Source organism: Echiichthys vipera (genome assembly GCF_963691815.1).
Source record: "Echiichthys vipera genome assembly, chromosome: 7".
In the NCBI taxonomy this organism is placed as follows: Eukaryota; Metazoa; Chordata; class Actinopteri; order Perciformes; family Trachinidae; genus Echiichthys; species Echiichthys vipera.
Window position 1 is genome coordinate 5,720,052 of NC_139832.1, and position 12,853 is coordinate 5,732,904.

Here is a 12,853-nt window from a genome sequence, read left to right on the forward strand (position 1 = left end):
TTGTATTGAACGCTTTTGAATTGTTGCACTTTTGGTCTGAATCCCTTCTGACAGGATTGAGTGTAATGTCTGCCTCCCTTCTAGTACACCTGAGCACTTTGTTGTGTCTGAGTCTTGTGAAACTTAATATTTCTGTAAGTTTGAGACTGTGTGTTTCCCATGTATCTATGTAACTTATTGCTTGGGTGTTTCATGTCTGTGTTTTTGTGTGTCTTTCTCACTTCGCTGCATCTCTGTTCCTTTCCATTCTCCCCGACACCTTTTGATTCTTTGGTTTCTTTTGTGGCTAATCTGTTTTTACATCGTATGTCTTGTAGGAATAGAGAGACTGCTGCTGCTGCTGGGAGAAAAGCCGTCCTCCCCCAGTCCATCAGAGGGTGCCGCCTGTGAGCGTGTTCAGCAAAAAGCTGCTGTCACTTTGGCCCGTCTGAGCAGAGACGCTGACGTGGCCCAGACAGCCATCCAGCTGAAAGGTAGAGCAATATTTCAGTTTAATTATAACACTATTCAATCATTAAACAATACTGTTGACAAATGCAGAAACGTTTAGAGAAAAAAATAAAGTGTTGAAAAACAACAAGAACAACAAGATGTGTAAACAGAATAAATCACTTATGAATAGAAACCAGTGTAGCCAACCCAAAAGCATGCTGAAAAATAAGTGATAGTGGATTTAACCTTGATTACAATACAGCCGGGCCTTGAATTGAGCCTTGAGGGACTCCATTGAAAGACTCAAAGACAATAAAACCATCAACTGGATATTATTCCCTGATTCTGCATCCTGTTGAAGCGTGGATATTTATTTACCACAAGGAGTAAAACAATGTCTCACGATATCATTTCACAGGCCATAGGTCCTCATCCTATCACAGGACATAAATATACAAATTTGCTTTATGTCCATTTTCCCAGTAGACCTTCGGACGCAGCTCCCAATGAATGCTTTATAAAACCCGATAATCTGATTTGTTGGAAAGTCATTTATTATACTCAATAACAGAAGATATGGAAAGCAACGCCTCTGTCTCAACACACTGAGGCATGTTTAGAACATAAAGTAAAAGCAAATAGTTAAACGTAGCATTAACTTCCCTGTTATTTTGAGTTCATTTTCACATTTAGCCTCTCTCTGTACAACTGTTTATAGTTTCAGTGTATGTTATAGTATGATGAAGACAATGTATTCTGTGGGTAACGGGGGCGAGACTAGATCCCTGGTCCCTTTGGACCATGTGAATTGTATGATTTAAACTAAGATAATGTGTGATGATGATGATTGATCTAACTGATGTGCCAGAAAAAAATAAAAAAATGAATAAATGTCTAAGGGACAACATTGTAACCGATTGTGATTTTGCTGTCTTTAGCTGTTCCTCGTCTTATTGAGCTTTGTCGCTCCCCTACTGAGAGAAATAACAGCGACTCAGTGCTGGTTGCTTGCCTGGTAGGTATAAAGTGTGTGTTCATATATGTGTGTGCATGCAGACACCCTGAGATATGTGTAAATGACTCCATGTCCTGAATAAAAATATGTCATTTAAACATTCAAACTCCCTATTGCGGTCATGCCCCTAGAGCTGTGCTCGCTATATAATGCTTAAATAGTACAAACTGAGAGCATTATACCAGACATCAGTGCACTGTGTCCAATTTAATTACATCCACAGGGCAATATCTGAAAATTGAAAATATATATCACAACCTCAGTATCTTTAAGCCATGTTAGGATAGCTGACAGGTTCACATCATCTAAAACGTTGCATGTTTAAATATGTACATATCATGAATAATATCCCTCCTCGTACTTAATCATCCCCTCGTTCTGATCATACTTATTAAGACCATATCTTGGGGCCGGTGAGGGGATTTGAAGCCCATAATGGTCAGGAGCCTAATTGGGCTGCCTCGCTGCGCTGAGAAATGCCCTCCTCTTCACTGTACCCATGCTCGTCAGTCTATTCGAATTAATGTGATTCTATTTTATCCTTTTAACCGAGGGTCAAGTGGAGCATCTGTAGGTGTTGAATTTTCACCTTCAAAGGATGCCCATCTTCCACAGATAATCATAAATACACGTGTTGGAGGCTCTGCCGGCGGATTTGGCTCTAGACGTCACACATATTACTCGTGTGCTCTTGAAATCACAAGCGATGAGAGAAAAAAAAATCACCATGTGTTATTCAAACAGGTCTGGTAGGACTGAAATCAGCATTGAACCAGTAACAGATGATGCATTTTACTGTAAACCTGCAGACACAAAGATCTATTTCTAATTCAACCACAACACTAAATGTGCAGTTACAATTCTGCATGTGTGATTGATGTATTTACATGCTTTGTTTTTGTGTGTGTGTGTGCATGTGTGTGTATACACAGTATGGTCTTGATATGTAATGATGCATATGTCTGTGTGTTTTGGGGGTTTTGTGCACATGCTGATATGTATGTGTGTGTCTCCAGGCTGCCTTGAGGAGGCTGGCAGCGGGGTGTCCAGACAGCATCGAGGCAGCCGACCACCAGCAGCTGATCAAACCGCGGCTCGTCGACTCTTTCCTGCTGTGTTCCAACATGGAGGAGAGCTTTGTATGACGCCCTGCGCAGCAAACGCCGATGGTGGAGAGCTAAACCCATTTGCAAAATCATGTACATGTACTGTTTCATGACCGAGAGAGGACAAACGAGAAGCTCCACTCACAGAGCATCGCGTCTATTACCTGACTCAAGCTTTGGTTTGTCACTTTCTGTGTTGTGACAAGACTTTTTTGTCCAGATGTCAAACTGGACGTCAAGAATTTGGGTGAATGGAATGAAGTTGTGTCAGTTTGGAGGGATGCAGAAGACATCTATATGTAAATGTACATACACGTGTTGCTTTGTGCAACTCAGTGATGGAAATGCAATGAATGTGTACAGTGTTCTAGATAACAGGTTTTTTATTTTTTATTTTATTCCACTGGGAAACTACATATCACTAATTGTGTCAGTAAGGAGTACTACTTTGAAAATGAAAGTATAAGCAGTTCTGGAATGAAACACTTTATATGCTGTGCAATTAATTTGTGCAATGTCTGAAATCGTATCAAAAGCATGTTGGCCATCTGAGAACAGAGGACGATCCTTCAAGTGGATGATTCAGTGAAATGCATCGAACACAAATGATCATCTAAAGCAGTGTCTGATGATATTTCTTTTAAGTATTGCCTTCTTTTTATTTGGACAGTTACAGCTAAATTATTACGGCTACGTGAGCTATCGCATCTGTTCAGTTGGTCATGTGAGTGCCTTAATTGACAGGGCACCATTAGTATTTAAAATGAGTGAGTGTGGCATCATTTATTTGTCCTGATGTACAATATATTGTTGGTTAAAGTTTGCTTTGTATGGCATGTTGAGTTATACTATACTTATATTTGCCATTAATATCAAATACTATATTTGCCACTGGAAAATGAATCTGTAATAATGGTCTTGATTTTGAACATAAAGATGCTTTTTATTTAATGAGAATTTCCATTATTGTATGCCATGCATGGAATAAAGGCAATTATCTAATGTTCAGTGTACGTCATTTTAGTGAATTACTGTCATATGTCACAAAGCTGTCTCACATACAGTAAAGCCAGTACTCAGAACAAGGGGAACCCAGAATAACACAGTTAACGAGGAGAAGAATGTATCAGCTGTCATTCATTCATTCATTCATTCATCTTCAACCGCTTATCCCGGGGTCGGGGTCCCGGGGGGCTGGAGCCGATCCCAGCTGACATTGGGCGTGAGGAGGGGTCCACCCTGGACAGGACACCAGTCTATTACAGGGCACATAGAGACGAACAGAGACAGACAACCATTCACACCTACGGGTGATTTAGAGTCATCAATGAACCGAACACCTGCACGTCTTTTGTAATGTGGGAGGAAACCAGAGTACTCAGAGAAAACCCACGCAGACTCAAATCAAAAGGAAAAGTACATGAATTATGGCGCTACCTACTGGCCACTGAGACTGATCATGGATGGATTACTAAGGGGCCTACATGGCACAGGCCCAGAGGCCCATAAGGTCAGGGGGCCCCTACGCATGAAATGTTGCTGAAAACACAAAAGACCCACAAATAGATGCTTAATGACCCAAGTATACACAAAATGACCAAAAATGATCACAAAGAGACAAAAAATGACTATGGGGATGCAAAACGACCACGAAGAGATGCTAAATGACTGAAATTAGACACAAAATGACTACAGTCAAAAACGACAACAAAGACTTGCTAAATGGTTAAAAATAGATGTAAAATGACCACAGGGAGAAACAAAATGACTACATAGAAATGTAAAAATGTCTCAAAGTAGATGCAAAACAATCACAGAGATGCAAAACAATTACAAAGACGCACAAAACCACTACAAATGATGATATAATGACCAGAAAGAGAAACAAAATGACCACATAGAAAACTGTCTAAAAGTAAGTGCACAATGACCACAAAGAGGTCAAATATTACTACAAAACAACTAAAAGGAGATCCTCTGAATTAGGGCTTTTTGTTCCCACATAGAAGGAGTGGGGGGGCTCTTACATGACTGTGCCCAGGGGCCCATTGGCTCATCATCCGTCCATGCTGAGAACTCTCTCAATATGAAGACGTGAAAGGGGTCACTGGTAGTGCTGAACCTACACTGAATTATCACCCAAACCTGCAGCTCCCCTTGACTTTACTGAGATTTATAGAAGTGTAGATAGAGTGTCATCTCATAGTTTAGCTGCTTTGTTGGTCCATATAGCGTTTTAGTTCACTCACAGCACAGTTTTCAATTAAAAAGGCTCTAAAAAATAACACCGTCCACTACCTGCTCACCAGCAGACTGACACAGTTAGAGACCAGCAGGTGAACATAGTAGAGCATTTAACAGTTAAAGAGACATATTTCCCTCAGGAGTTGGTACAGACTAAAAGAGTCACTATTGAGCTTATATTTGCCAGGTGAATGGAAACACGTCCAAATGAAAAATAATGTTCCTCTGTGCTGGATGTGGAAATAAGTGATGGTTTCAGAACAAGTTTGCCTTATGTCAGTGTTGTATTTCTAACTTGTTTTGCTGCCGAATGGCCAAGAATTAGTTATTGGACATTTAAGGTAACATGTAAACAGTCTGTTAAGTTACTCTCTATCGGCAGTAGCTCAGTCCATAGGTGACTCGGCTGGGAACCGGTTAGCTGGAGAGATGCCAGTTTATCTCCCGGGCACTGCCGAGGTGCTGGTCCACTGGCAGCCCCCTCGCTCTGACTTTATTAATTGCATGTTTATAGGTCCTGTTTGTGCATGTGTGTGTATTTCGGGCCTGTGTGTGTGTAACATGAATAATAATAGAGTGAAAACATCGAATTTCCCGTTGCGGGATTCATAAAAGAAATTCTTCTTCTTCTTCTTCCTCAAAGAGGGAATTAAAACAATAGTGATTGATCACATGACCCACTAATGAAAGTGCTTGCATTTGTTGCTTTGCAGAGAGACACCATCGGAGGCGACTTTCCCGCACTAAAATCAAATGCGCCGCACAGTTTGTGACACTTTTTTACATCATTCCCCCTCTCTCTTACATCTTACCGCCAAAGAGGCTGCTAGAAACAACGTATCTCAACTCTTACGGATAAAAACTTTAAATTAAAAAACAATTGAACTTCTGGTCATATTTATTGCGGTCACACTGACCAGTGCAAACACCACATTAAAACAAGTTCATACTTTTGCAATTGCAATTGCAGTGTGAGTGCGGTCGGGCTCCACGCTGCTAAAATTCCTTGCAGGGCGCCTCGATCTCCAGCTATCTCCGAGGAACTGTGCTCTCACATTCTGCCTTCTGCTCAACATGCAGGCACAAGTATGAGAAAAGCCTTTGAGTGAGATTCAGAGAGAAAAGAAAGAGGCTAAGAGAGTAGGAAGAGATGGACCCAAAGGTCTACCTGTTGGTCCTCGGTGAATCGCCCGGTCCTCTACAAAAAAAAAATATATACAAACAGGAGGGGCATCTGCAACATGAGCCTCCAACTTTCCTAAAAACACTGGGTCTCGTTGGGAGGAACACCAGTACAGAGTATAGCTGTGAGCATTAGAAGAAACTTGTCATCGACATGTCATCTTTTCACACATTCAGAATCTAATTATTCATTCAGGCACAATGGATTTGAAAGGGGTTCATGAGCCCGAGCACTGCAGAGGTGTTTTTACACGTTCAGTGATTGGGACATCATGCAGCAAAAGATGATTATCTTATTGTTAATAAAATACAAATGTCAGGGCTCATCTGCAAAACTTGTCCTTTGTATTGTCATCTCTGATAAAAAAAACACTCAGGTTTTTTTTTTCATAAGCCTTCCTGTCCTTGGAGAGACAATTGAGGGTCTTCTTGCTTTCTCAGTAGCTTCTTTTTAACCTAAGGGCACTTATGCTGAGCCTGGACTTGTTACACTCAACCCAGAGTTGAGACAATTCAGCTGCTTTGTGTGTGTGTGTGTGTGTGTGTGTGTGTGTGTTGTCCAGCATACACGTGGGACTGTGTTCAGAGGCCTTTGTGATAGAATATGCTCCTGCCTCGCTTTGTTGAGACCCACTGAAATATGTATCGACACAGAGGAGAACTAAACAGACGGCCTAAAAACACAGGTTCTTTTGATATTGTTTGGGTTCGACCGTGACCACGATGCCAAGTATTGTAGCTCTGGGTTTCTGAGTTTTCTCAGCTTCTAAGCTTTTAAACTTTACTCTCCCTCCCTCTCCATTGTCCCTCTGTGTATGTGATTTCCATCTGTATTGTTTCAAAGTTTCAAGGTGCTGGTTAGATAATGGTAAAGTTCACTCTAATCACCCCATCGACACAGTCTGCAAGTTACAAGATAATTTTCACAATGAAAGGAATCATGTTCATGTCATCTCCACTGTCTCTAACCATAAATCACAGACACTTTGTGTAAGAAAAGGATCTGAGGGAACTCTCCTCTGTGACTCTGAGATTTCAATATTTTAAGGGTCAAAGAAAAGTTTTCCTCTGTCTGACTCGTTTTCTCTGAGAGGGTTGGAAATGAGTGAAGGCTTCTTTGAAACCGCTCTCAGAAGTTGATACATTAGACTTTACTTTTGCAAACCTCACAAATTAGGATGAAATAATTTGGCCCAAACTTAAAAGTCAAGAGATCAAACGGGATGCAAGTCTTCACATATATTTAAGATGCACACAAAGAAGTGTGGACCTCGTTTCCACTGTTAGTCTTATGACCAAGTGCACTTTAGATGCAGCTGATCAGAGGCCCAAGGACTATATCAACAGAGGGTTATTTTAAAGGTGCCCCAAACAGCTCCCTGAACAAGGTGATATTATACTGAAGGTGTGTTAAGAAGCACTTGGTATATTTGGCTCAACATGGATGCCACCAGTTCTATGGCAGCGTCAGTTCGTCCCAGAGGGCACAACCTCAAATGCCATAAAAGGGGCTTCTTGGTTTTTACTGCCTTCAAATCGAACTTGTGTTATTGTCAAAAACACAATTAGCTTGATATCTAAATAAGTGGTTTAATGCTGCATTCGCGCAAAATCAGAATCGCATTGTTCCAAGATGGTAGCCCCCGCTGCAGCCTCGTAGTCAAACCTGATAATTATCTAAAACTAAATGAGCTACTTTTGCAGCATTGCTTACTTCCAGTTTGTTAACAAGTGTCAGACAGTGTTTTATTCAACCCATCCACTTCCCTGCTTGTCAATGCCCTGGGTGGCCCTAAGTGTCAAACACATGTTGCCCTCGGTTGCCGTTTTAAACATGGGGAACGCATTGTTAACGCTTTGAAACGCTTTGAGGAAAGAGTCCTGAAGCTGAAAATCTATAGCTAGCTAGCTGTCTTCATTAATTGTTGGAGAGCTGAGTTGAATAGAACATTTAGTTGGTTCACTCATTTCTGTAGTCCTTTTTTGATGCCTAACATATTCATATGTTTGTCAATGATATGTTTAAAATGTATATCTATTTTCCCGTGCTACTACCTCTGGGGCACAAAGATGCAGTTCCTTGAGGCTGATTTCAAAAGCAAGTCAATCCCCATAGAGCCCTAAAACCCAGAAGTGAGTCAGCATTTTTGCACTTCAGGCTCCCTTGTCTTGAATTTAACAATTTGTTCTACTGCATAAAATACAGCAGTAAATACGCCGCTTGATAATGTTAATACATGTTAAAAGGGCAGTTGCTAACAAGCTGCTATATGATACAAACGTCATCACGACGGACAAGATTAATCCGGTTGTTAGCTAGTGGGTGGTGTAGTTCGTTTATAGCCTAATGTAAGCTTTTTTTTTTTTTTTTTTACTCCTGATGATTTTTTTACGTTTTTCACAAATCCTAAAACTGTAACATGTAACTATAACATAAACTTTGTTCACCGCAGAGCTTTGATTTTGTGTACAATATTTACTTTTGGACAAATTAACAGGGTGCAGATATGCCACTGCTTTAATTCCACATCTGCAGCTCTTCTGTTTAAACGAGGACTTTCATTTACTCACATTAATAAAGTCCCACATTCGAAGCCTACTGCAGCACATATAGACCTCACAGTATAACGGCTAATTATATCTTAAGTGCCATCACCTGTTGGACAGCCAATTAAGAGCGTAATATTCCTGTTTACTGATATCTCTAGTCCAGTCCCCAGCTGGCTCCCATTAGAGGACCCAGTGGGGATTTTAATTGCTGAAGTACAACCACAACATCGAGCATAAATTAATACCAGCACTTTGCGTTCACAACTTTTGACCAAAGTCAGTGGAGGGTAAAAGCCTAAAGCCACAAACGCTCAGGGGTTTGAGTAGAGTGGTCATATGGCTTTATCTTGTAGCTGTCATGCATTAGTACATTATAAAGTAAAACTTAACACTGTAATAAATAATAAAACACTGTTCTGGAGGATTCATGATTTATTCCACTTAATGTGCCGCGATATTACTGATAAAAATATACTCTAGACCTTCTTCCTTGGTTGTTGTGTAGCAGGAGTTATAATGTTGAATGCCACTGTGTGCTATTTAACATTTTAAAGGATAAAAAATAAAATTGCCCGTAGGTGTGAATGGTTGTCTGTCTCTGTTTGTCTCTATGTGTCCTGCGATAGACTGGCGTCCTGTCCAGGGTGTACCCCGCCTCACGCCCGATATCAGCTGGGATCGGCTCCAGCCCCCCCGCGACCCCGACAGGGACAAGCAGTTGAAGATGAATGAATGTATTGCCATTGCCTGAAAACACAGTATCAAGCATTATTTGCCCCGTCGGCAATCTCCACTATCTATTTTGCAACGGCGCCATATTAATGAGACCCAAAAATTCCTCCATGAGCAGCAGCAAGTCGCAATATCTATTATAATTATAATAATATCTATATACAGTATTTATCCAGCAATCTTGTGCACGCAGTGGCAATGACAATGTTCCCTTTAACAGGCAGGAACATGGAACAGACCCAGCTCTGTGGAGGACGGACATCTGTCTTGAACCAGAATGTTAACTCGTGCAGCCACACCGTTCTCCAGCGCTGACACAGAGCTGTGGAACAACATATGAGAATCACAGAGAAGCTCTTTCTTTTGTTGGTAATAAATAAAGGTGTCATATTTGGTAAGATGTCAAATGAACCCGTTTTATGGCATTCAATAGAAAGTCGTATTATAGTGCAGTACTGTAAATAAAATCCGTATTTAGCCAGAATCCAATGCAGGCAATATCCTGAATTATTTTTTTTGGTAATAAAAATCTATATAGTTCATTTTGGCACCATTTAAAATGCATCAAGATTAAAACCCCGTACTTACAAGAAGCTACAACGAAAATCTAAAAGAGGCGAAATCAAGTCAGGCAGTCCGTATTGTACAATAAACTTTACTTTTATAAACCTTCAAGGTAAAAACAAAACTATGTTTTCTTTGTGTTCAGCAGAATTCCTAGTGGACTGCCATGAATTTCTTCAATTGTTGCCTGAGTGCACCTTAATTTGTATGTGCCAGGCAGGATAGCGGGAGGTCGCTCTGTGTGGGTCACAATTGACTCTCAAATAAATGCTCAAACAACTCCTTTTTGTCCCAAGACGTGCGGCCTTGATAAATGTTCAGCACACTCAGGGCTGCAATTTATTTTTTTCACGTGGTAAAAGTAGAAGACAAACAATGGTGATTACTTTTCAGTGACAGAAAATGAACATTTTGAATCTCTCTCTCTCTCACAAAAATAACTCTGGAGTGTGCTGCAGCTCATTGGACGGAGAGTTTGGAAAAAAAAGGAATAAATTAATGAAATGTGGTGATTAAAATTTGAGCAGGCACAGTCTTGTTAGTGTCAAAGGGTGTTTTTATTCAGTCTGTATATCTGTGTTCTAGTGTGTGTGTGTGTGTGTGTGTGTGTGTGTGTGTGTGTGTGTGTGTGTGTGTGTGTGTGTTTGTGTGTGTGTGTGTGTGTGTGTGTGAAAGAGAGAGAGAGACAGACACATAAAGAGAGACTGCTGTTCTTTAAGGATTGGGGCAATTCCAGCAGAGAAAAATGGCCTTGAACATCACCACAAACACATTTGCACCTCTGAACCTATGAGGACCCTCAGTGACCTCATTGATTTTAGTCTCTAAAGCAGGGGTGTCAAAGTGATCCAGTAAAGGGCCGTGTGGCTGCAGGTTTTCATTCTAACCAAGCAAGAACACACCTGACTCGACTTACTCAATCACCTGAACTGTCTTCATACAGTTGATTTGTTGGACCAGGTGTGTTTTTGATTGGTTAGAATGAAAACCTGCAGCCACACGGCCCTTTACTGGATCACTCTGACACCCCTGCTCTAAACCATCATATCTACATGTCCACTAACCCGGACCCTTGACGTACACTACCGTCTGACAATCCTTTCCTCCTCACTGATGATGTGTTGATGTTTTTACTTTTTTATTTTCTCACTTTCCATTTATCCTTTCAGATAGTTTTGTTCTTATTTATCCAAGTCCCACCTCAATACAGTGGACGTGAGTGAAACTGCATGACCATTTCTCATTGAAAAGAACATTTAGTTAGTTGTTAGTAAGTTAGAGGCTTTATCCATTTTATCCATCTATGGTTTTTTCAGTCTTGTACACTTTGGATCAACTGCGCCGTGTTTACTTCTTAACCACATAAAGCATATTTTCTTTCAGTGCACAAAACATCATGTTGAGTGCATTTCCTTCTGCATAAAACATTTGCAAAGTTTTTAAGTATTTTTAAAAACCTGTAATGTTTACATCAGTGTTTGTTAGCCAGCAGTCTTCTTCGCATGTAACCATCCACCTGCGCATTCACATCCATGTCTACCCCCCGAAAACGTTGCTCTATAAAAGCTCTGCTAGTGTTTATGAACTCTGAGGGGACCTTCAAACTAAACCGTATTCAAATCGAGATCTAAATCCAGGTTTTAACCTTTTTTTAAAGTTTCTTTGGAAAAGTGAAACCAGGTCAAATGTCCCCAGTTTTATGGGCTAACTCTCAAACTGGTTCTCACAACAATAGAAGACCAGGAACTTTTTCATCAACACGTGCATACAAAAATGTACACACACAAAATGTTCCTCTGTCTATTTCCAAACCACCAGGCTTGTACAGAACAGCCTCACTTGACCCCTGTTTACTACCTCTGTTAACACACTCTTCTGTTCCCCAGCAAATCACCCAGCATCCATAATTGTCCACACACACACACACACTCACTCACTCCCCTCTCTCTGGTCCTCTGAGCCCTCCTCACCATTAACAGGCCACTGCAGCACGCCTTCTCCATTTAGGTCCTCCAGTCCACCCAACTCCCCCCCACCACGCACACTCCCCCTTCCTCTCCCTCCATCCAGCGTCTCACAGGATTTGCGGAGAGATTTCTTTTCTCCTGCAGACGACTGGGCTGCAGAATTGTGTTTGTTTTTTCTGTAGCGCTGCCTGTAACTGCAGACAGTAGCAAACCGCCGGACTGTGTGTGTGTGTGTGTGTGTGTGTGTGTGTTAACTGTCTATGTCCACAGTTGTTATGACGGAGTGTATCATGTAACAGCCCGAGTATCTGTAGCCTTTAGGTTTTATATGTCTAACAAGCGTGAGTATGTTTGACACTGTTTTGGATTGGCAGGAGCAGTTTCGTGGACTCCAGGGTATTTGTATTTTGAGTGACATGTTGTGGGAATGTCTTCTCCAAAGACTGAGCTGCTCAAAAAAATGCCCCTATGTTATATGAATGTTATCGTTTTTATTCCTTCTTCTCATCAAGATTTCAGTTGTTTTTTCTTTAGTTGTTTTTGAATGTATTTTTTTGTTACTCACACACAGAAAATATGACAGTAACAGTAAATATAGAGAGTCACAGTCTCGTGTGTGTCACATCCAGTATCCTAAAGTGACTATGCTGGTTAAACATTAAGAAGGGTGGCTGATTGAGTTTGCCCTGGAGTAACTGAATAACTGTCTGTCTGTTTGTGTGTGTATGTGTGTGTGTGTGTGTGTGTGTGTGTGTGTGTGCGCGCAAGTTTTCAAAACTGTGCTGTTTGTGAGGTCATGTATGACCCTCAGCTGTCATAATAAGTTGTCTTGAATACGTTTTAATACAGCTGTGTTTAAAACATTAGCACAGAGAGCAACATTGTCTCCTAGAAAATGCATTTTTATTCTACTAATTTTCTTTTCCAAATATGTTTCGGGGGGTAATTATTGCTCTGGCTGTGTTCGGTTCAGTTGTTTTTCCGAGTTATAGAAATGCTACCACACAGGACTTTGACACTAGAGTTGTGGTTCAGTTTAGGCAACAGAGGTAAAGGTTAGG

General features: G+C 40.9%; 1 protein-coding gene across 1 annotated transcript in view; it reads left to right on the forward strand.

Annotated features, from left to right (window-relative positions):
* The window catches only part of insc (INSC spindle orientation adaptor protein), a 53,308-nt gene extending 49,751 nt beyond the window's left edge, over positions 1–3,557 (forward strand). Inside the window, exons 11-13 of the mRNA XM_083916849.1 lie at positions 318–473; positions 1,371–1,447; positions 2,464–3,557. Of these exons, the coding sequence (XP_083772975.1) occupies positions 318–473; positions 1,371–1,447; positions 2,464–2,592 (362 nt within the window). The 3' untranslated portion in view covers positions 2,593–3,557. The remainder of the gene's footprint in view (positions 1–317; positions 474–1,370; positions 1,448–2,463) is intronic.
* Positions 3,558–12,853: the final 9,296 nt, after the last annotated feature.